The sequence below is a fragment of the Giraffa tippelskirchi genome, chromosome 4 (genome assembly GCF_054371585.1).
Source record: "Giraffa tippelskirchi isolate mGirTip1 chromosome 4, T2T-mGirTip1v1.2.pri, whole genome shotgun sequence".
Taxonomy (NCBI): domain Eukaryota; kingdom Metazoa; phylum Chordata; class Mammalia; order Artiodactyla; family Giraffidae; genus Giraffa; species Giraffa tippelskirchi.
In genome coordinates this window covers 154,952,743-154,976,016 of record NC_137278.1, presented here as the reverse complement: position 1 = coordinate 154,976,016, position 23,274 = coordinate 154,952,743, and the positions used below count along the sequence as shown (strand labels likewise).

General features: G+C 48.4%; 1 protein-coding gene and 1 long non-coding RNA gene across 3 annotated transcripts; one reads left to right on the top strand and one right to left on the bottom strand.

Moving 5' to 3' along the window:
• Window positions 1-970: 970 nt before the first annotated feature.
• AVIL (advillin) lies at window positions 971-22,614 on the bottom strand. Of its 2 annotated transcripts, XM_081594171.1 has the most exons (20): window positions 22,513-22,614; window positions 19,946-20,030; window positions 18,539-18,613; window positions 17,604-17,800; window positions 16,065-16,173; window positions 15,861-15,971; window positions 15,420-15,622; window positions 14,860-14,938; window positions 14,633-14,731; window positions 13,804-13,957; window positions 13,601-13,701; window positions 12,974-13,111; window positions 12,710-12,868; window positions 11,571-11,750; window positions 9,957-10,102; window positions 9,707-9,851; window positions 4,989-5,177; window positions 4,313-4,381; window positions 3,311-3,427; window positions 971-1,560 (listed from the first exon to the last, which is right to left on the bottom strand). In XM_081594171.1, exons 2-20 carry the CDS (start codon window positions 20,009-20,011, stop codon window positions 1,447-1,449), a joined length of 2,451 nt encoding a protein of 816 aa, XP_081450297.1. In that variant the 5' UTR covers window positions 20,012-20,030; window positions 22,513-22,614; the 3' UTR covers window positions 971-1,446. The 2 variants fall into 2 exon arrangements, with proteins under 2 accessions (XP_081450297.1, XP_081450296.1); XM_081594170.1 differs by having other exon boundaries at window positions 13,601-13,957.
• On the top strand, window positions 5,267-9,193 carry LOC145546680 (uncharacterized). Its single transcript, XR_014083143.1, has 2 exons — window positions 5,267-8,614; window positions 8,899-9,193. It is a non-coding gene; the product is annotated as an uncharacterized LOC145546680 (long non-coding RNA).
• Window positions 22,615-23,274: the final 660 nt, after the last annotated feature.

Sequence of the window (23,274 nt, the reverse complement as noted above, 5' to 3'; positions counted from 1 at the left end):
TGCGTCATGCTGGGTCTAGCTTTTTGGTGCCTGACTTGTGACACATTTTAGAAAACAACAGGTGGGCCTCATGGAAGTGGCTGACAGTGTCTGCTGCTTCTCCCTTCCACACATTTATTATGGCGTCCCCAAGATGTCTGACTCTTTCCCCTCCTACTCCTGTGACATAGACCTCTCTTGTTCAGTTTTACTTTGTGATGCTTTGGACTATGGTTTTATCCTGGAACTTCCCCAGTTACATTACTTTTGCCACATGGAATCTTCTGCAGTTGTTGACTCAAACTTGGAGTTGTCTGGAAAAATGTGGTTCATTTGTTGATGTCTGTAGCATGCTTTGAAGGCTCTCTGTGGTGGTATACACACTGGTTCTGGCCTCATTCCTGATATTAATAACACATGGCCTTGTTTCTCTTCTGGATAGTAGGGTGTAGCTGGGTGGGGCCTGAGGTTTCCTGGACAGCTGTGTAGCAGATTCTGGGATTCTTGTGCCAGAAACAGGGATCCCAGCTATCCAGAGAGCTCCCTCAGCAGTTCCTCTTTTTTAAAAAATTTTAATAGTTTTATTTGTTTATGGCTGTGCTGGGTCTTTGTTGCTTTGTGGGCTTTTACTCTAGTTGTGGTGCTCGGGCTTCTCATTGCAGTGGCTTCTCTTGTTGCGGAGCACGGACTCTATAGAGTTTGCAGACTTCAGTCATTGGGGCTCGTGGGCTCAGTAGTTGGGGCTTCTGTGCTCTAGAGTGCAGACTCAATAGTTATGGCTCATGGGCTTAGTTGCTCCGTGGCACGTGGAATCTTCCCAGAGCAGGGATCGAACTCATGTCTCCTGCATCAGCAGGTGGATTCTTTACCACTGAACCACTCTAAGGAAGCCCAGCAGTGCCTCTTGACTTCCCCAGTACTGAGACATTTCTCTCATAGAACACAGTAGTTACCCTAATGGGCAGACCCAAAATACTGAAAAGAACTCCCATTTGTTCTTATAAGTATCTTTATTTGAAAATTTAAAAACTTCTGGCACATACAGATTTGAGTATTTAGATTTTGACTTCAGGGTATATATGTGAATAACTTTGATGATTCGTGGGTTAAATAGGAAATACCAACCTTAAAATTTAAAACAAACTTAGGCCCTTGCCCCAGAATTAAACACTTTTTTTCTGTTCTCTTACTTTTGGCTTCTCCAGATTTTCATGCAGTTTTAGTGTTTTCTGCTAAGGCTTCAGCCAGAAGACCATAAAAATTTCAAAGTGAGCAGCTAACATTTTAGGTATATGACAACTAAGAAATGCAGGGATGACAAAAATGGAGTACATGCTGTGCTTGGCAGGCTCTGCTGTCTCTCCATTAAGTAGCTGGACGTTGGGCAGAAATTAGAGAAATTCTTTCCTGACATTGGCACTGTTTGCTCTCTTCTGGGATCTTGCAATAGGCAGATGCCTTCTTGCCTCAGAAAAGCCCCTTTTCTTTCTTCATCTGGAGCTGTTTCCAGCCAGGCAGAGCAGCAAACTGCCCTCTTGTGATGCCAAACACAGAAACAAAGTCCTGTTCAGAGAGGTAATTCTAAGAGAGAACACAAAGTTTCTGGTTAAAAGACCTGGCACCTGTCAGTGTTAATGGGGTGGGGGCAGAGGGGCCAAGAGATAGTCCCAAGCAGTTTCTTGAAAGGGGAAGTAGAATGAATTTTTCAGAAAGTCTGTGTTCGACTTAAATTATTCATTGGAGAGCTCTTCAGCTTGTGGAGTCCCACCGTGGCCTGTGGAAGTGCTGACTGGGTTCACTGCACTTGCAGTCCCGCCTGGCACCAGTCTCTTGCCAGAGGACAAGAAATGGGTTATATATTATGTAGGAGTGCTAAACATTGGGCTTTGGCTGAATGGAGAACTAAATTGAGTGACAGTTTTCCTTGCCTTATGCCTGCCATTTTTTATTAATTTTTTTCTTTTTTTATCTGCCATTTTTTTATCCAGATGTTTTCCAATGCAGGATCAGGTGGATCTTGCTGAGAGCATAACATTCTAACATTTATTTATTAATGATTAACGAATATTTTCAGTCCAAGTAAAATTATTAAGATATGGTTTCTGTTTTCAAGAAAGTTGTAGCCCAGATACTTAAGAATTGGTTACATAAAACACTGTGGAAAATTTAGAGACCCTTCAAGTGAAAGTTGCTCAGTTGTGTCCAACTCTTTGCGACCCCATCGACTATACAGCCCATGGAATTCTTCAGGCAGAATACTGGAGTGGGTAGCCTTTCCCTTCTCCAGGTGATCTTCCCAACCCAGAGATTGAACCCAGGTCTCCTGCATTGCAGGTGGATTCTTTACCAGTTGAGCCACCAGGGAAGCCCAGGAATACTGGAGTGGGTAGCCTATCCCTTCTCCAGTGGATCTTCTCTACCCAGGAATCAAACCAGGGGCAGGCAGATTCTTACCAACTGAGCTATCAGGGAAGCCCAGAGACACTTCAAGGGGAAAATAAATTCATTCATTCAACATGACTGTTAATTAAATCAGCTGAAACTTAAGTTGTGCCTGTGATCTGCCAGTCACTGTTTAGGTGCTGTAAAGCTGAGAATGTGGTGATGAACAACACAGACAAGGTCCCTGCTTTTGAAGGTATCAGGGAGTGGGGCAGATGGACTGAGTGACCAAGTACAAAGGGACCGTAGGGGTTGAGGGAGGCAGGGTTGGGTGGTCAGGGAAGGCCTTCCTGGGGAGGTGACCCTGCAGCTGTGACCTAAACAATGAGGCGGACCTGGCTCTCTGATGATCTGGGAGAAAGATGTTTTTTCAGGCAGGAGCAGTAGCCAGCAGAAAGGCTCATGTTCGAGGAACAGAAAAACAGCAACTGGCTAAAGGGCTGTAAGTGAAGACAGTAGTGGCCTGTGAGACGATATCAGAAGCGGGCAGGGGCCAGGTTGTATAGGGCCTTGGAGGCCATTGCGAGGACTCTGGATTCTAAGTGCAGTGGGAAGCCATTCGAGATGTGTTAAACAGAAGAGTATTATCTGCTGTAAAAGCCCATTGGTTGTTATATGGGGATCAGATTGTAGGGACAGAGGTGGAAACTCACTGGGGGCCTATGGCAGTGGTCCATGATGGCTGGACCATACTGGCAGCAGAGAGATAGAGAGCAGTGGTTGGCAGCTAGCTGACGGGTTGATGTGAGAGGTGAGGAAGAAGAATCAAGAAGGAGCCCTGGGTTTCTGGCTTGAGCTCCTGTGTAGGTCAGATGTCTAGAGTGTTCACAGTGTTGGCCATGCTCTGAGATGGTGCTTATGCAGAGCTCCACTCATGTCAGTCACTCACCTCCTTTTTGGCAGGGTTCACATCCTCAGGCAACTCCTGACTCTGATTTTTCAACAGAACTTCTAGGGGATAATATTTTGGCTCAGAATTCAGGGGAAGGGTTGTGTCCCTCATATCCTAGGGAAGATAAGAATGTAGACACGATAAAAGACCATTCAGGACTGTGCAATTGAAGTTCTGTGTTTATAACATTTAAATTTTGTTTTTTTTACCACTTCATGCTTTATAATCATCTTTTAGAACAGTGGTCTCCAACACTGGCTGCATGTCAGAGTCATCTGGAAATCTAAAATATTCCAGTTTGGGGGTTCTTGGAAGCTGATTCAGTGAGTCTAAGGTAAATCCTGTATAGTCAGTTGGCGTAAATGTTTTGCATAAATCTCACTTAAATACTGTGATCACATCCCTTCTCTTGGCACTTTTACTTGGGCTCTACATTTCTGGCCTTCAGATGATTTCAAACTGAAGTCATACTTCTCTTAAACACATTTTAAAGATGCTACATTGCCGTGAATTTTGAAATCTTGAGTTTGTAGAGCACAAACAACAAAATGCCAGATGGTTTGGACAGTGGTACACTGTCCTGATGTTAAAGAACTGTTGGATTCTAGGCCAGGACCTCCACTTTTGGGGGCTGTTAAAACAGGGGTAATGGCCTGAGTTTCTGTGGATGCCACTGTCAAAAACTAATAGTGTCACCTGGGTCAGAAGCTTATTATTTCTGAAAAATACTACTAGTAAATTTAATCTCTCCTGAGTGACAGAGTTGAATAATTCAATTTGGTAACAGCAAGTCTGTTCTAAATTCTGGAAGGCAGTAAAATAAGGAACTTGGCTCTGAAGCCTGCTTTTTCTACCGTCTAAAACAATCTTCACATTAAAATAGACCACCGGAGAGATACTGAAAAGGGCATGATAGGGTTTCGGCCATGCTGTGTCAGTAGCATCTGCTATTTCTCTCTGGCTCTGGTTGCCTGTGAATAGCCCCTCCCAGAAACTCACAGCAGTGATTCTTGTGATAGCAGCAGCGTCTCCCAGCTCCTCTTTTAACTGTTCATATGATTTCCCTGCCTGAAAAGAAGAGATAGGAAACACAGGATGAGATGTTGCTTATAGTGGAGGGATGTCTCAGACCTGGTCTATAACCCTTGAGAGAAGCAAAAAAGCCAGGGGACAGAAGACATTTCAGGGATAAACAGAAAGGAAAATCCCCCCTTCTGGGTCTATGCAGGGTTGGAAGGTACTTAAACATGATCTGCAGTCTTTGCTGGTGGCTCCTCAATGTTCCATACTAAGAGCAGTTGACTAGGAGTCAGAAAACCTGGCTTCTTCCTACTGGTTGTGACTATAGACAAGTAACTTCTCTTCTGAGCTTCCTCATTTGTAACACAGGCAACAATGTTCCCCTGGCTATCAGGATGTAATGTGTGTGGACAGACTTCACAAACTTTATTACTTCTCACATTGCCTGATCCTGAGGCAAGATGTGAATTCGCTGACTGGACTTACTGCTGTGCAGGGTGCGAAAGAGAAGGAAGGTAAAAACAGGAGAGTGGAGAAGGGAGTGGGGAGGTACAGTCCTGGGTTGACTCAGCCCTCGAGTACCCTGCCATCCCTCTGAGCTGTCAGTGCTGAGCACCCTGGCAGTAAGAACGTCTCTCCGGTTCTCGGTTCTTACGCTCCAAATGTGAGGGTCCCAGGCCAGGAACCAGCCCGTGAAGATGGGAGGCTCGAACCCCTGTTTAACGATCAGGATTGGTGTGCCGGAGTCTCGGCCGCTGGGGTGAGTGTGCAGGTACTCCTGGGCAGTAGACAGAGCACTCTCCTTCTCTGTGGCGTTGGCCTCAGCCCCGATCCACAGGAACACCTGTTGTCGTAGAGACCATTTTTTACTGCGCTCATGCCAAAGGCTAAGTACTAGATCGTATGCACTGCCCTGTCTTTCCCTGTCCGCAGTTCACAGCCTCAGCGGAGTGAAGTTTTTCTCAGATTCGTTTTAACTTGTGTATCTCCTACATCTACATCTCCAGTCCTGAACTCTCTGAACTTCAGCTTTCCTGAATCCAGCTTCTTACAAAACATCTCCTCTTGGCTGTCTCCAAGCACCTCAAGTATAACACCCCCAACATGTAGCTCTTTTCTGAACTTGTATCTGTGTCTCCATTCTTGGAGAATGGTGTCCATTCAGTCACCCAAGGCAGTAACCTGGGAATCATCCTGAATGCCTTCTGTATCACCAGGACTTAGCTGGTTTACCTCCCATGCTTTTGTCAAATCTGTCACCATCCATCCAGCTCTACTCCACTGCTTCTGTGTGGGCCAGCAGCAGCTCTTACTGGACTAGGGCCATGGTGTGCTGATGGGCCTCCCAACGTACAGTCTTCTTTTTTTCTCACACCCCCTTCCTCCTCTTCTACACTTGCCCGAGTGAGCGATCTAAAGCACAGTCTGACCATGAATCAAGGCAAACTGGAAGTGGTCAAATAGGAGATGGCAAGAGTGAACATCGACATTCTAGGAATCAGCGAACTAAGATGGACTGGAATGGGTGAATTTAACTCAGATGACCATTATATCTACTACTGTGGGCAGGAATCCCTTAGAAGAAATGGAGTAGCCATCATGGTCAACAAAAGAGTCCAAAATGCAGTACTTGGATGCAATCTCAGAAACAACAGAATGATCTCTGTTCATTTACAAGGCAAACCATTCAATATCATGGTAATCCAAGTCTATGCCCCGACCAGTAATGCTGAAGAAGCTGAAGTTGAACGGTACTATGAAGACCTACAAGAACTTCTAGAACTAACACCCCAAAAAGATGTCCTTTTCATTATAGGGGACTGGAATGCAAAAGTAGGAAGTCAAGAAACACCTGGAGTAATAGGCAAATTTGGCCTTGGAATACAGAATGAAGCAGGACAAAGGCTAATTGAGTTTTGCCAAGAGAATGCACTGGTCATAGCAAACACCCTCTTCCAACAACACAAGAGAAGACTTTACACATGGACATCACCAGATGGTCAACACTGAAATCAGATTGATTATATTCTTTGCAGCCAAAGATGGAGAAGCTCTATACAGTCAGCAAAAACAAGACCGGGAGCTGACTGTGGCTCAGATGATGAATTCCTTATTGCCAAATTCAGACTTAAATTGAAGAAAGTGGGGAAAACCACTATACCATTCAGGTATGACCTAAACCAAATCCCTTATGACTGTACAGTAGAAGTGAGAAATAGATTTAAGGGACTAGATCTGGGAGACAGAGTGCCTGATGAACTATGGATGGAGGTTCGTGACATTGTACAGGAGACAGGAATCAAGACTATTAAGAAAAAGAAATGCAAAAAAAGCAAAATGGCTGTCTGAGGAGGCCTTACAAATAGCTGTGAAAAGAAGAGAAGCAAAAAGCAAAGGAGAAAAGGAAAGATATACCCATTTGAATGCAGAGTTCCAAAGAACAGCAAGGAGAGATAAAAAAGCCTTCTTCAGTGATCAATGCAAAGAAATAGAGGAACACAATAGAATGGCAAAGACTAGAGATCTCTTCAAGAAAATTAGAGATACCAAGGGAACATTTCATGCAAAGATGGGCACAATAAAGGACAGAAATGGTATGGATCTAACAGAAGCAGAAGATATTAAGAAGAGGTGGCAAGAATACACAGAAGAACTGTACAAAAAAGATCTTCATGACCCAGATAATCATGATGGTGTGATCACTCACACTCACCTAGAGCCAGACATCCTGGAATGTGAAGTCAAGTGGGCCTTAGGAAGCATCACTACGAACAAAGCTAGTGGAGGTGATAGAATTCCAGTTGAGCTATTTCAAATCCTAAAAGATGATGCTATGAAAGTGCTGCACTCAATATGCCAGCAAATTTGGAAAACTCAGCAGCAGCCACAGGACTGGAGAAGGTCAGTTTTCTTTCCAATCCCAAAGAAAGGCAATGCCAAAGAATGCTCAAACTACTGCACAATTGCACTCATCTCACACGCTAGGAAAGTAATGCTCAAAATTCTCCAAGCCAGGCTTCAGCAATATGTGAGCTCTGAACTTGCAGATGTTCAAGCTGGATTTAGAAAAGGCAGAGGAACCAGAGATCAAATTGCCAACATACGCTGGATCTTCGAAAAAGCAACAGAGTTTCAGAAAAACATCTATTTCTGCTTTATTGACTATGCCAAAGCCTTTGACTGTGTGGATCACAATAAACTGTGGAAAATTCTGAAAGAGATGGGAATACCAGATCACCTGACCTGCCTCTTGAGAAATCTGTCTGCAGGTCAGGAAGCAACAGTTAGAACTGGACATGGAACAACAGACTGGTTCCAAATAGGAAAAAGAGTACGTCAAGGCTGTATATTGTCACCCTGCTTATTTAACTTATATGCAGAGTACATCATGAGAAACGCTGGGCTGCATGAAGCACAAGTTGGAATCAAGATTGCTGGGAGAAATATCAATAACCTCAGATATGCAGATGACATCACCCTTATGGCAGAAGGTGAAGAAGAACTAAAGAGCCCCTTGATGAAAGTGAAAGAGGAGAGTGAAAAAGTTGGCTTAAAGCTCAACATTCAGAAAACTAAGATCATGGCATCTGGTCCCATCACTTCATGGCAAATAGATGGGGAAACAGTGGAAACAGTGGCTCACTTTATTTTTGGGGGCTTCAAAATCACTGCTGATGGTGATTGCTGCCATGAAATTAAAAGACGCTTACTCCTTGGAAGGAAAGTTATGACCAACCTAGACAGCATATTAAAAAGCAGAGATATTACTTTGTCAGCAAAGGTCCATCTAGTCAAAGCTATGGTTTTTCCAGTGGTCATGTGTGGATGTGAGAGTTGGACGATGAAGAAAGCTGAGCGCTGAAGAATTGATGCTTTTGAACTGTGGTGTTGGAGAAGACTCTTGAGAGTCCCTTGGACTGCAAGGAGATCCAACCAGTCCATCCTAAAGGAGATCAATCCTGGATGTTCATTGGAAGGACTGATGTTGAAGCTGAAACCCCAACACTTTGGCCACCTGATGCGAAGAGCTGACTCATTTGAAAAGACCCTGTTGCTGGGAAAGATTGAGGGCAGGAGGAGAAGGGGATGACAGAGGATGAGATGATTGGATGGCATCACCGACTCAACGGAATTGGGTTTGGGTAAACTCTGGGAGTTTGTGATGGACAGGGAGGCCTGGTGTGCTATGGTTCACGGGGTCGCAAAGAGTCAGACACGACTGAGTGACTGAACTGAACTGACCATGTCATTTACCTGCTTAAATTTCAGTAGCTTTCCAGGGTAAGTTTCAAACTTCTTGACTTGGTTGATAAGGTCCATACCTACTTCACCTCTAGGGCACTCTTTAACTCTGTCTTATGTTCTGATAATACTATTTGTAGTTCCCTATATACTAGACTATTTCCTGCCTTGCTTTTCTTTGCCTGGAATGGCCTCTTTACCTGATTAATACCTGTTTCTCCTGGGGTCTGGGAGCCATCTCCTCCAAAGAGTCTTCTCTGAGCCCCTGAACTGTGTTGCTGCTAAGTCGCTTCAGTCGTGTCCGACTCTGTGCGACCCCACAGATGGCAGCCCACCAGGCTCCACCGTCCCTGGGATTCTCCAGGCAAGAACACTGGAGTAGGTTGCCGTTTCCTTCTCCAGTGCATGAAGGGAAAAGTGAAAGTGACGTCCCTCAGTCGTGTCCGACTCTTCGCGACCCCATGGACTGCAGCCTACCAGGCTTCTCCGTCCATGGGATTCTCCAGGCAAGAGTACTGGAGTGGGGTGCCCTTGCCTTCTCCGAACTGTGTTGAGTACCCCTAATTTGTGCTCCCATGGCACTTCATATGTACCTCCATCACAGTAAAATGATGATTCTATGTCCAGTCTCCTCCACCCTCCGTCAGCCTGTAGACTCTGAGAGTGGGGTGGGGCCCTTCGCCTTAGTGACACCACACCCAGCACAGTGATTAGAAAGGAGGAGGTGTTTGCAGAGCTGAATTGAAGAAAACCGGATGTGGTCGAGGGGTGGCCTTGAAGATGTCCCTTTTTATCCCTTTGTTACCCCAAAGGCCCGTATCTCCAGGTGTGGAGCCTGCTTCTCTTGGTCCTGAGAGAAGGGAGTGTATGTTGATAGGATGGCATGGTTTTCCCAGAGCATGGTGGGAAAATTCCCAGGATGGTGAGTTTTAAACAACATTCTATTCTCTCCAACCCTGGCAAAAAATCAGGCTCTTCCTTTGGTCACCACTGACAATTTTTTGATTGACTTGGGGATGGTCCAGGGCTACCCTGGCTTAACTGGGGTTTGGGAGAGAGATACTATACAAAAAAAATAGCCTAAAGCTTGAGGATATCTGTCATTTGTTCCAAGCTCTCTGGCTGTCTTACCTGGTCCCAGGTATCCAGGAGCATCACGTCACCTGGGTTCAGGTCGTCCTGGGTGAAGTCTATGATCTCAGTGACAGTGAACCGGCCAGTCTTATTGGAACATTCAAAGAGACGAGACTGGACATCTAGGATCTCCTGCTGTAGTCTGCAATACAGTCCATGTAGAGGAGCTGAGCTGCTTGGAAGTCACCTGCAGTTCACCAGTCTGGGAGGCAGGGGGAGCCAAACAGGGGATGCTGTGGTCCCGTACCTTTTGTCATTCGCATAGGGAGTTTTCCCTCCCAGCAGGTCCCAGAACTCAGCTGGCTCCTGGCCCTCAGCCACTGTGTTCTCGGTGCCGTCACAGAGAAGCCTGGCCAGCTCCTTAGCCATCGCCCGCTCATCCCCACTAGACCCCTGAGAACGGGGTAGGGAGAACACAGATGTTAGTCACACACAGGCACGTTGATGTGGGAATAAAGTGACTAATAACTCCGTGTAGCCAGGATTAGTTACCAAGCCAAAAGACCTCAGGACAGGGAGATAGATGGGTTTGTTCCAGTGCTGGGAAGGGCAGAGGCTGGGGGGTGGTGGGAAGGAGGAAAACAGTGTGGTAGCAAAGGACAAGACTAGACTCTGAAACGCTCAGTGGGTATTGAGAGGTCACCTTTGTTTCACCTTCAGTTGGAATTTTAGCACCTACTTTTGATTATTTTTTTAAGAAAAAAATTAAACTTATTTGTAAAATTATATACAGAAAAATTCACCCTTTCTGCCATAGAGTTCTATGATTCTTGACAAATGCATAGAATCATGTTACCACCACCACAATAAAAACAGAGAAGTTGCCTCACCACTGCAGAAGTTTCCCTCAGACTACCCGCCCCTTTGTAGTCAAACCCTCCCCGAATCCTTAGCCTCTGGCAACCACTGATCTGTTCTCCATCATTACAGTTTTGCCTTTTCCAGAACCTGGTAAATGGAATCCTACACTGTGTGGCCTTTGAGTCTAGCTTCTTCCACTTAGCATAATGCATTTGAGAGTCTTCCTTGCAGTTGTGGGTGTTCTATAGCTAAGTAGTACTCCATTCCAATTGTGTGGAAGCACCACTGTTTGTTTATCCATCCTCCAGTTGATTTGCTTCCAGTTTTTGACAATTACAAATAAAGGTGCTATTAAACATTTGTGTAGAGGTTTTTGTGTGAAGGTAGTTTTTTATTTCACATGGGTATATACTTAGGAATGGGGTTGCTGGCTCATACTATAAGTATATGTTTTATAAGAAACTGTCAAATTGTTTTCAAAGGCCATATCTCTATTCTCACGTGCAGTGTGTGAGAATTCCTATTGCTTTCTGTCCTCACCAGCACTAGATATTATCAGTTTTTTAGTCATTAGTCATAGGTGTGTAGTGGTATCTCATTGGGGTTTCTATTTGCATTTCCCTAATGACTATTAATATTGAGCATCTTTTCCTATTCAGTTCTCTTTTGTAAATCAGTTCTAGTGCTTTTCAATGCAGATGAAATCTGAATTGACAAAAATCATATTTTTAGTGTTCTTTTGTTCAGTGTTAATGCCTGTCCTATTACAGTCCACAAAACTGGTGTGGAAAGATTGACTTTTCCAACCTGCATCCAGCCTCCATGTGTTTAGCTGTTTATGGAGGGTTTTCTGGGTGTGAGCAGTGCCATTATTGAGTGTGTAACTGGAGGCCTAATTGTGAGGAACATTGCTGGTCCCTTTGAAGATTCTTTAGGAAAAGGCTCCTCTTTTTGAGGACTGCTCCAGCCTACTCTAAGTTCCTTTGCCCTTGCTGACCAGAGGGTGGGCACAGGGCTGGGAGCCAAGGGATGGGTGTGACTGCTGGGCCAGCCATCCTACCTTGCCATACCATAGGTAGTGCTCTGCCTGGGTCCGCAGCAGAAAGACATCATTGGAGTTTAGGGAGGAGGTGAAGGCTGGGACCTCCACTGCTTTGGTGTTCGATTTGTCATGTCCTTGAATCTGGAAGAGTCTTACTGGAGGATCCGGCTCAGCATTTCCCTTCCTAGAAGTCCCACCCTAGAGAGAAAGAGAAAAGCAGAGTCCAGATCTAAGGTATACCGTGTGCGCTGAGCACTGGGCCAGTGCTGTGGAGAACAGGGCTGTATCTGACACCACCTTTGCCCTCAAGGAGCTTCTCCGCTAACTGGGAGAGGTCGAGGTGAGCTGGAGTTATGGTACCAACAGTGTTAGCTTTCAGGGGACTTCCCTGGTGGTCCAGCAGCTAAGAGTCCGTGCTCCCAGTGCACGGGGCCCAGCTTCAATCCCTGGTCAGAGAACTAGATCCCACATGCCATAGCTAAGACCCTCTGCAGCCAAATAAATAAATATTTTTAAGAAACAGTGTTAGCTTTCATTCTGAGACCTGGGTTATATGCCAGGCTCTTTTCTGGTGCCTTAGCTGTATCATTTTATTGATCCTTATAATAACTCTGTGAAATAGGTATTATTATCCCACAGTGCAGGTGGGGAAACTGAGGCTCAGAAAACTGGCTAATCAATGACAAGACTAGGACTTGACCACAGTCTTGTGAATATCAATATCAAGCATGTGACATCATATAGCCCTGGTGGTGCTTCAGCCAAGGCTTCCTGGAAGACATGGGACTTGAATCTAAAGGGGCACAATGGCTGGGGGAGGCAGACAGGGAATGATAGAGCACGTGTGAGGTCTAAAGAGGAGACCCACCTGACTGGAGTGGAGCGTGGAGGTTAGGGAGCTGAGGGTGATGCACCAGCACAGGTAGTATGGGTCAGATTATACAAGACCTTGAACATGAACTAGGCAGGGGTGTGGACTTGAAGCCCTAGGCAGTCGGAATGCACTTCAGAAGTGTCTTAGAGAGATTCACCCCCTTCTCATCTGTGTCCACCCCAAGCCCCACTCTCCACCCCTCCTCTCCTCTACCATAGCTCCCTGCCGACCTGCTGCTTCTCAGCATTCTGCTTCTGGTGTAATTTTACCTAAGAGTTCTCACCTCAAAGATGACCAGCTTTCCTTTGAAGATGGCCATGAAGTGGCGCGGCTCCTTCCCCATGGTAACCCGAACCTGCACGGGGGCCCCTTCAAACTGCTGGTCCACCTCTACCGCCTGATATGCTGAGGCTGCCAGCTCATCCTGTGAGGCGTGGCGGCCCTGCAGGGGTGAGAGGGGCGTGATGGGTCCCTGCCACCCCCAGCCCCAGCTCAGTGGCCAGAGGAAGCACCAGGATCCAAAGCTAAGAGCCTGCCCCAGGCCTACCTGCCAGATATACAGGATGTAATGAGGCTTCCCATGCATCTCATACGTATAGAGAACCAGATAGCAGTCTCCCCCGTAAAAGAAGCCATACCACTGGTGCTCCACGGGGACCAGCTCCAGGTTTTCTATCCTCCAGATCTGGACATAGAAGGAGACACAGTTCCCAAGAGATGGGGGGAGTCCTCTTTGAACAAACAGCCACCTGGAGGGAACTGGGGCATGCTGAGCAGAGAATCCAGGTGGATGAGGCACAAAGGTCCATTCACAGTACCCCTCATACTCTGGTGCTTCTTCCCAGTGCTGAGGGCTTATCCCATTTGCATGATTTGAATCTGGAGAACTAGGTCATCCCTGGTCAGACACACCCCCATCACAGCTCAGAGGTGATTTGAATGTGTCTGCCAGATGAGCTGTTGACAGCACACTGGGGTGTCTACGCTTCCCTTCCCTGAAGAATTGTGGGAGAACCCTGCAGACACAGACACCTCTTAGGGAAGAGTCCTGAGGCCCCGGAGGTGACAAGGGAAGCAGAGGAGCGCACAGGATCCTGTGCACTCCTCTGCAGCAAAGCAGCCAGGAGAGCTGGTGCCCCGCCTGCCCTGGCACAGGGGTCGCTGGACTTATTACCTCCACTTTGCCATTGCCGTCATCCACCATTCTTTCCTGGGCTGCCACCTCTGGTTTGGTGTGCAGCAGAGATACATCAAATTTATCCTGGAAAACCTTCGCTGCAGAGAAGGGGTTGGGAGAAGCCAGGTGAGTGAAAACCATCCGTGCCTGTCTTTCTAGAGACTCCCCACAATGAGACCACCATCTGGGGGCAGTCTTACCGACTTTACCCACGCTGAACGTTTTCCCCAGACCCACGGTCTGTTCCTTTACTGTCCACTTCTGGAACAGCTGCTTGAACATGGCTGACTCGGCACCGTCATTGACGGTCTCCACATTGGTGCTGCTGGGGTAGCCCTTCATCCTGATGAAATTCTGTGGATACCCCCCACCCCCAAAGGGTAGGTCAGTCAGGGAATGCACTGGGTTCTTGGCTTGACTGGTAATTCACCCTTTCAAGCCAGTGGATAGGATTGTTCCCTTCTGGGAGTCAGAGTCAAATTCTAACTCACTTCTGTCTAGGGACCAAGCTAGCTGCCTCAAGAAAAGGACTGAACAGAACATTTTGGCATTCCTTCATTGGTATGTCATGATTATTACTGATTTTTTTTAAAAAAATCCTCTATAGTATATTCCTTCAGCACTTCTGTACTCTACTGACTTTGCATCACCTTCATTTGCTTTTTTTTTTTTTTTTTCGCTTGGTAGATGCATCCTGCTTGGTTCAGTTGCAGAAGGCTGCACAATAATGTCATAAGTTCCTTGAGGACAAGGCTGTTGATATGTGATATGCCTTCAATAATAATAGCCTCCTTTTATTGGGCAGGTGTGTGTGCCAGTGTGTTTGAGTGCTTTACAAATGTTATTTAACCATCACAACAACCCTAGGAGGTGACACTAGACCTGGATTTGAATCCCAGTTTGTCTGACTTTGAAGTCACGGATGCAACTGCAATGTTTTGTGCTCCAGTGCCTAATATGGCTCTCTGAGCACCTGTAACGTTTTGTGGACAGATTTTTTGGATAATACTGCACATCCATAGCTCCTACCAGCGCTTTAGACATGGCCATCTGTTTCTCAACCTTTGTGGCTCCTCTTCCTTTCCATACATAGATCTTGGTTCCACTTTGGTCCAGGATGTAGCAGTCCTGAAGCAGACGGCCAGGGACAAAAGTGGTTACTGCTGCCCGAGACCATAAGGAAGGCTTCTCCGTGGGGCCTGCCTCTGAAGCCAGGCCCGGCTACCCCAAGCCAAACCCACCCAAGTGCTACTCACATCAGGGTTCAGTAAGTCCTGAACCAGAGGCCTCGTCGCTACCTCTGTGACCGCCAGCTGCCCAGATGAGTCTGAGACACTGGAGAAGGGGAGAGATTAGCCTGTACCTTCCCTTCTACAAAGCATCATATGGTCAGTTTGCTCTTTCCTGGCTTGGTCTTAGGATGGAGTTTCTGGGTAGAGTTTGACTTCTTGTGACAGGCATGGCTTGAGTGCGGACTGGAATGTGACGGATGCTGTTGTCTGGGGGAGATTTCTGTTCATCTCTTTCCTGAATATTATCTCTACCCTGCCCCTGACATTATCCTGTCTACACCCCTGGGATGCACAGACCTGAGTCAAGGAACATTCTCCCCCCAGAGACCAGGAAACACTGCTAACAAGAGCAGACAGTAGCTGTTCAGGGAAAAACAAGCTCCTCGTAGAAGCTGCGTTTGAAGAAAGACAAAGAAACCCAGGTGCCTTCACCCCAAATGGAGCCGAGCAGAAGTGCTTGTTTCTCTAGGGGCCGCCTTCCCCTGACCCCAGCTTCCAACCAGCAGCCAGCCTTAGCTACTCACTGATACAACGTGATGTTTGATTTCTGCTGCTGATCTATGACCTCATCTGGGACTGCTGGTTGGATAATGGAGCGCCGGCCGAGGGTGTCCTGAAGGACCTTCATCAGCTCCAGGCTGGCTGCCTCCTTGTCTCCCTCGATCACTCCTATCTCAGCACGGCCCCCTCGCTCCCTGTCCCGAATATCCTTTGCCAGAAGCATCGCCTGTAAAGAAGGCCAGGGATGCCCCTCAGCTCCAAAGGAAGCAGCCTGGATCCCAGACAAAGGGGTTACCCTGATGCTGAGGAACCCCAGGCTAAGGTGCAGCCACAGTCACAGGGCCTGTCTCTGAAACAGATGCTGCTCAAAGGCAGGCGTCTGGTTGGAAGGGCAGGAAAGAGCCAGCCAGGAAAGAAGGAAAGAGTAGCTGGGGTAAAGGAGGGGCCGACCACTTGGGCCACACCTTCAGGCGCTCCCCACTGCTGCTCTCCGGGCCGTTCCACTGGACGATGACCTTCCCAAGATCCAGCAGGAAGACATCCCCTCGGTTAAAACTGTCCCAGCTCATTTCCACCTGCAGGGAAAGAGGTAGACATCGGGCAGGAGGAATTCCTGGGTGCCAGGTGGAGAGGCCTCAGGCCCAGGACAGATAGGGGGCAGGACTGACCTCGGTGGCCCGGATGTTTCTCTTCCCCTTCACGTGCAGCAGCCGCTTCACATCATAGGTGTTGGTCTCCACATGCTTCATCCCAGAGGCCACACCCCCCTTCTTGTAGCTGAGGGAACAGCCATTGAGTTATTTACTGAGAACCTGCTATGTGCCAGGTACTGGGGAGAGAGTGGTGGGTCACACAGAGGCAGCCTTTGCCCACATGGGTGATGGCGGTAAACGAGCAAGGCAAACACTGATGCTGGTCACCCCTGCTACAGAGTTGCCCTCAGTGGAGGGCTTTTTGACAGGACATTTGGGGCTGTCTTCTCTGGAGGACTGACATTTGAGTTGCGATATTAAGAGTAGGAACCAACCACCAGAGGACTAGATCTCCAGACAGAGGAGTGATAGAGTCCCCATGGCATGGAAGAGCTTGTTTTGTTTTGTTCTAGAAGCTGAACATCATGTGTGTTGGGGGAGGGGCACAAGTCATCTCCCCATGGCCTGAAGACCAATTCACTCCAGGAAACCACTCTCCAGCCTCTGGTTCTCACCCCAACCCAGCCTCCTCTAGGCGTTCCACATGTGAAGGGCACCCAGAAAGCCCCCAGGAGCAGAGGGCCTCTGTTGCTGGGTTCCCTGGTGACTCAGCAGGCTGCTCTGTGCCCAGTGGGTCCTCAGTGAGGACTGCTCACCAGCAAGAAGCTGGCCTTCGACCAACCTCAGAACTCCTGAGCTCCTTGGAATTCTTTTGTTTTCAATCTCAAGTATCAAGTTTGGAGGTGATCAAATTCCTCAGTTCATGGAAGGCTGTCATCACTGGCCTTTACAAGACCCCCCTCTTGTAGTGTTTTTGTGTTCCCCTTTATCTGCATACGCTCCCCTCCCCGCCTTTTTCTCCCCGCCATAGGCATCCATTCTAACAGTTTAACATCTATCTTTCTATTTTCATTCTGGTAAAACGTGGCCTGTTGTTTTGTGCTTATGTCATGTTTTATAAACAGGAATTGGCATTCTGTTCTATATTTCAAGCCTGTTTCTTCCTGTGTTCCTTAAGCCCAATGTTTTTAAGGTGTGTCCACAGGTCAAATGTGTCTCTAATGTGATGGCATGGTACTCCGTGGTGTCTTGGAGTGTTTCTCCTGTTCAGTCTCCCTGGGGGAGGCACACCCCACTGCCTGCAGCTTCTCACCACCACTAATACCACTATGAACATTCTGGCTCCCGTGCCCTTGTGGACCTGGGAACGTGAGAATTCCTTTGGGTCACCTCCCAGGGAGTGGGACCTACCCCAGTGGCAGTAGCAGACTGCCCTCCGGAACACTGGGCCAGTCCTTGCTCCCACCAGCAGGGCACCAGGGTGCCCATCTCCCCACAGCCTTGCCAACACTCAGCACCACCCAGCTCTCTAACTTACACTGCTGTGATAGGTGGAAACGACAGCTTTGTTTTGATTCGCATTTCTCTGATTACTTTCTTCGCATGCTTTTTAGCCTTTGGGTTTCCTCTTTGGTGGACCACATCTATGTCCTTGCTGTGTGCCCAGCTACTCACATGATGCCCTGCTTGAAGTAGCCGCGGAAGGTGTCGGACTCATGGTACTGGACCTCCCGGTGCTGAACGGGGCTGCCCCCCAGGTAGTCGTCCAGCTGCGTAGTGTAGATGGCTGCGCAGCTCTGTTCATCCTGGGAGGAGTCCTTCCCAATCCAGAAGTGGATGTCCTGTGAGAGGAGGCTGCCCACTCGCCGGGTCTGGGGTGTAGTCAAAAAGATTGGCTCAGGGGCCGGTTCGCCCCTCTGGTCTGGGAAGGTAGCTGCCTAGGGTGACTTGTGTCCCATTCTTGGCAGGCTCGGGCCTCTGTGTCCTGCTCTGAGGTCTCTTCCCCACTGCAGTGGCCCCTGGGCAGACCTGTTCCATGGCTCAAGCCCTAACAGCCTGAGTCCCTCCCTACATTTGGGGAATGCTGACAGCTTTTTGTCCTCCACATAAGCAGAGGTCGGGGGGATCTTGCCAGGTTGGACTGCAGGTAAGAGTTCTCTTGTTGCTCATTTGCACCCCTGCATTCTCACGGCTGTACAGAGCTGCTGTCTGCTGGCGTGGCTCTGTCAGCACCGTCCACGTGGGAGACTGTTACCTTGGCTAGGTGAGCACTTTGAGGCCAGAGACGGCCCTGTGTCCACCTGGCCTTCCTCAACAGCACTGTAATCTGAGGTCTGGGCCCAGGAGACCGAAGCCTGGCTATGGGCCACGTGCTGAGGTTCAGACTGAGGGCCACACCCCCACCCTCTGATGCAAAATTTAAAACCCTGGGCTAAGCACAGGCTTTGATAGTCAAACTGGAAGCCTGTTCCATGCAATAGCGAGGAAAAATCAAGATGGATACCAGAGGCCTGATTAACCTCGTGGGCAGATCTCCCAGGAAAGCCTCAGAGCTGGCTCTCTGAGGAGCAGCTTGTGAGAATCAGGAGAGAGGGCGGGATGGTGCTCACCGAGAGGATGACGTAGCAGTCTCCCTCATAGAAGCTGCCGTGGGCACTCAGGGGCACCAGCACCAGATCCATTTTCTAGAAGGACAAGGGGTGTGGATAGGCTACATACCTTCCCCCTTGTCCCCCAAGCCTCCTCCCTCCACGCTATTATTTGGCACAGGTGACAGGGCTGGGGAGTGGGTGGAAAAGTAGGGAGATGTCCCCATGGGGCATGGTGGCCAGCCCCAGGATGAGCGCGCACACCCCTCTGGCTTCTGCTGAGCTCTGCCTGCACGGCCCTGGGTCTGTCCTCCTCCCACCACCTGCCTGGTCTCATCTCGCTACACTGAGGAACCTGGTGAGCCCCGTCAGTCCTATGCAGTTGGGTGCAAGCCCTCAAGGAAGAGCCTCAAGTCTATGAGCCGCAGCACCAGGGTCTCCAGCACTGACTCCATCCACCCAGCGCTGGCCCAGGTCTGAGAACGGAATGGAGTACCCGGATTCTGTGAGGCTCTGGGGGCTGAGGGCTGGCTGTGTGCAGGTTCTGTGCTGAGGGCTCCTGTCTGGAGTCTGGATTGGAGCTCTGATGCATCTGTCATAGCACGTCTGGCTCGTCCCAGGAGAGCCATTCATGTGGCCTCAGATGGGGACTTTCATCACTGTCTCCAAGGAGGTAAACCTGCGGTCCTATGTAAGTGTATGCTATGTAAAATGTGTGTGTCAAATGTGAAAATGTTAAATATCCCACAATTTGTGTAATTTTTCGTTCCTATTAGTTGTTAAATCCCACATCCATGGGGAGCCTTAAAACAGTGGGAGTGACCTGGCTCTGAGCAGCTTGCTAGGCAGCTGTGACCCCTCCTGTGGACAATAGTGAGGTGGGCATCTCCTCTGCATTTTACGCAGCAGTCCCTCGCTGGGCTCAGAGCAGGGAGAAGGAGGTGAGGCTTTCTGGGCTAGGGCGGTTCCCAGCTATAGACCGGTGGCACTCCAGGTCAGCCAGAGGGGCTCAAGCCAGAGCAGCAGAAGGGATGAGCAGGGCTCCCATCTATGCTGTACCCCCCAAACCTCCTCCTACTTTGCAGGAGCCAGAGTGCCCGTGGAAGACAGGTTCCATTGTCCTTACTAGAGCAGCCAGTAGTCTTGGGGCTCTCTGGGTGGCCCTGGCCCCACCCATCTCTCCAGGGCATTTACTGGAAGTGCAGATGGCTGGATAAAGGGCCAGCTTATTTTTGCTTGGAGCCCTGCTCCCCAAAGTAAAGAGCACTTCTTCTACCTCACCCGCCCGTTCTGTGCACCCAGGAGGGGTCAAAGATAGGAGACTGTGCTCTTCACTGCTGCCTCTCACAGCTGCCCAACCACTAGCAGGAGACTGAGTGTGGGGGGCCTGCAGCAGCCCAGGAGGCTGCGCTGTCCAGCCCAGCTCACCTCTATTCTCCAGGTGATGAGCCCAGGGTCGTTGCCCACAGCCCGGAAGGCGCTGCTCAGAGACATGGCGCTTGTCTTCCCGGGACTGAAACATCACAGAGCAAGTGGGGAGATGACACCTCTCAGAGCAGGCATCCCACCCGCTTTCCTCCTTAGTCACTTCCCAATCTCCTATCAGCCATCCGCCATGTCCTCATGGTGCATCCCTGCACCGTCATCTCACAGTGATGTGGGAAATGACTTGTCCAAGTTCACGTCGTAAGCCTGGCTGACCCGGAGGGGAGGGCGGGGGGCGGTCCACCGGAAGTTCTGCTTCCCCCTTGCTATTTCTCTTGTTAAGAGCTTTGGTAACAGGCATGATTATTCACTGAAGGGGTGACAAATATGTTAAGCCTTCTGTTGACTGACTTTATCTCTCGCATTTAATTCTCATAAGCTGAATATATTTCCTTCATCTTACATTGTGGGAAAATTGAGGTTCAGAGAGGTTAAATAATTTGCTCAATATCACTAGAAAGAAATCCATAAAATCTCTGTTCTAATTACTCTGAGGTACTGCAACTCTTCCTAACTTACCTAAATCCAGTGGCACATGGGGCTGAAAAGCTTACATCAGAGTATTTCCAAACTGAGTGTCCTTCTCTCATTCTTATTCCAGTTCTCCCAGACTCTCTGCTTGGCATGTCCTCTTCACAGTCCACTCTTTGGGCTTTCACTTACCAGACTTTTTAAAGTAAACCATCCTTTAACTATCCCATCCTGCTTTTGTCATATGACTAATATATTCCCTGTGCCTCACAGAAGAAAAGGGAAAGTAAAATGGCAGAGCTGGGACACAGAATTCACAGTGTGGACTTCCTTGGCAGTCCACCACTTAAGACTCTGGGATTTCCAATGCAGGGGGTGGTGGGTTGGATCTCTAGTTGGAGTACTGAGAGTTCAGGGTGCCAGCAGGGACAGGTGGGCATGGCCTGTGGGCAGATCCCCCCCCCCCACCACAGACCCAGCCAGTGGTGCAGTGGCCTCCCACAGGCAGGGTGGGGAGAGAGAGGAAGAGGTAAAGAGAAGTGTGCATTGTGTACCATCCCTATTCGAGGCGCGTCTAGGGTTACCAAGCACCTACACATGTCCATGGCCACACAGCCTTTACATAATGAAAACTCCTGTCTGGTTCTTGCTCTCAGGGGGCTTGCAATCTGGTGATACACATAACTGATGAATGCTCTCACAAGGCAAAGGTAAAGGATGGGCTTGACTGATTTTATTAATACGTAGGAAAAAGAAAAAACAAAACCCAAACACCCTGGAAGGTCTATCTGGGATTTTGCTGTGAAAGTGTTAGTCACTCAGCCGTGTCTCTTTGTGACTCCATGGACTATAGCCCACCAGGCTCCTCATCCATGGAATTCTCCAGGCAAGAATACTGGAGTGGGTAGCCATTCCCTTCTCCAGGGCATCTCCCCGACCCAGGGATCGATCCAGGGTCTTCTGCATTGCAGGCAGTTTCTTTACCATCTGAGCCACCAGGAAAGCCTGGGGTTTGGCTATTTAGAAGCATATTGTGCTTGTTAGGAGGAGTATGTCTGGCCATTGTTTTCTTGAGCCTTGGTAGATGAACCTAAGTTTGGGTATGTGCCATTATCTAGTGTGGACATCGGCAAAACAAAAAAAGACAAACAAAAAACTCCCTTTGTCTACTGCTGTAGCAGGCCTAAAGCAGAGCAATGATGCGGAGCAGTCAATGTTTGAGGATTTAATTTGATAACTGGCACTGCCCCACCCTGTGCTGCTCGGAACTGCCGGGGAATATTTGTTCAGGTTTTCTGCAGATCCTAGATTTCAGTCACTAAAGGCAAATGCCATGACCCAGCTAGGGGAAGGGGATAAAGACCAATTCATTCCTGGGAGAGAGCTAAGTGTAAACCTGCTAAAAGTCAAACCAGCTGGCACTAATTAGGACTGAGTCCAGAGGCCAAAAGCAGTCCCAATTCCCAACAGGGACTTAGCAATCCAGACACTCACTGGGCCAGGAGCCCTGAAATGCAGGACAGGACATGCTCACAGAAAGAACTTTGCCGTATTGGAACACCCAGAAAACGCTGATCCAGTCTGTGACACTGAAGTCTCCCAAAGCGTCCCTCTGTCCCTCCTCAACTCCTAATTATTAACTTAGTACCCTTTGACACTACTACTGGGTGGGGTGCAGTTTTGAAACCCCAGGTTAAAAGGTAGTGGCCCTTAATTCCTACTAACACTCCTATGAATGGACCCCAAGTAGAGGAAGCTGGTTTTCATTTATGCCTTGCTCTACACCACCTTTTTTGAGCAGGGGTATTTTTCATCTTTCCCAGCTTTTGAAAATGTGCCTTAATGTTTAGGGATCTCTTAAAAATTACCTCAACTTCTCAGCAGGAAGTTTGCAAAACTGACGAGCTCCTGGTTCAATCCTCTAAAAGCCTCATCCAAGAAGACAAGGCCAAGGAAATTTCAATCTCTTCTCCTTTGTTTCTTCCTAGTCCAGTAAAATTGTTCTACTGACATGCACTCATAAACCAAAGAGAACTTACCTTGCCTTCTCTCACCAGTCTTCCCAGTTTTCTGGCAGCAGGTAAGCAGTGTTGAGGAACCACCCAATGCGGGAGGCTCCAAGGCCCTGCTGCCTTCTCTTCATAAAGGCTGTGCAGACACTGGGTTATATTTGCTTGAGTTTGCATCTTAACCGCATTTTCCTAGTCCTGGCCAATCACAGCCAACCTAGCCCTGGGCTTGACTTATTCAAACCAGAGGGAAAGCTTTATCTGTTCCTATTCAAAACAGCAAAAACAAGAGTAGACTTTTAAAGGCTTCTTTTTAACTCCAGTTCCACGCCCTGATCTAATTGATTTTTTTAAAAGTGCAGTCCATCAATAATGCAGGAAGGAGGGTGGGAGGATATGAAATTTGCCATCCTGTAGATATGAATGCATTACACTGATGACAGGAGGCAGGGCTGGGCCGCCTGCTGAGCCCCTGGGATATCCAGGCTGGCAAGTGCCTCCCCCAGATGTTTCTGGGCATTTCTTGGAGGTGAAGTCTGGGTGAAGGGCCTTGAGTGTGTTATTAGGTCATCCTGTTTTGTCCCTTGGTGGGGTCATATGGCAGTCCAATCAAAATCTGAGTGCCTACTATGTGACAGGAACCACTGTTGAGTTTCAGGGCTCCTATTCTGGGAAAACCAGTAAGGGGCACAGAAGGAAGAGGCTAAGTCCCTAAGTCCCTCTGGGGCTTCTGGTTGCTCCCCAGAAGTCAATAGGACACCAAGCATATGCTTATTAAGCACCTGGAGGGAA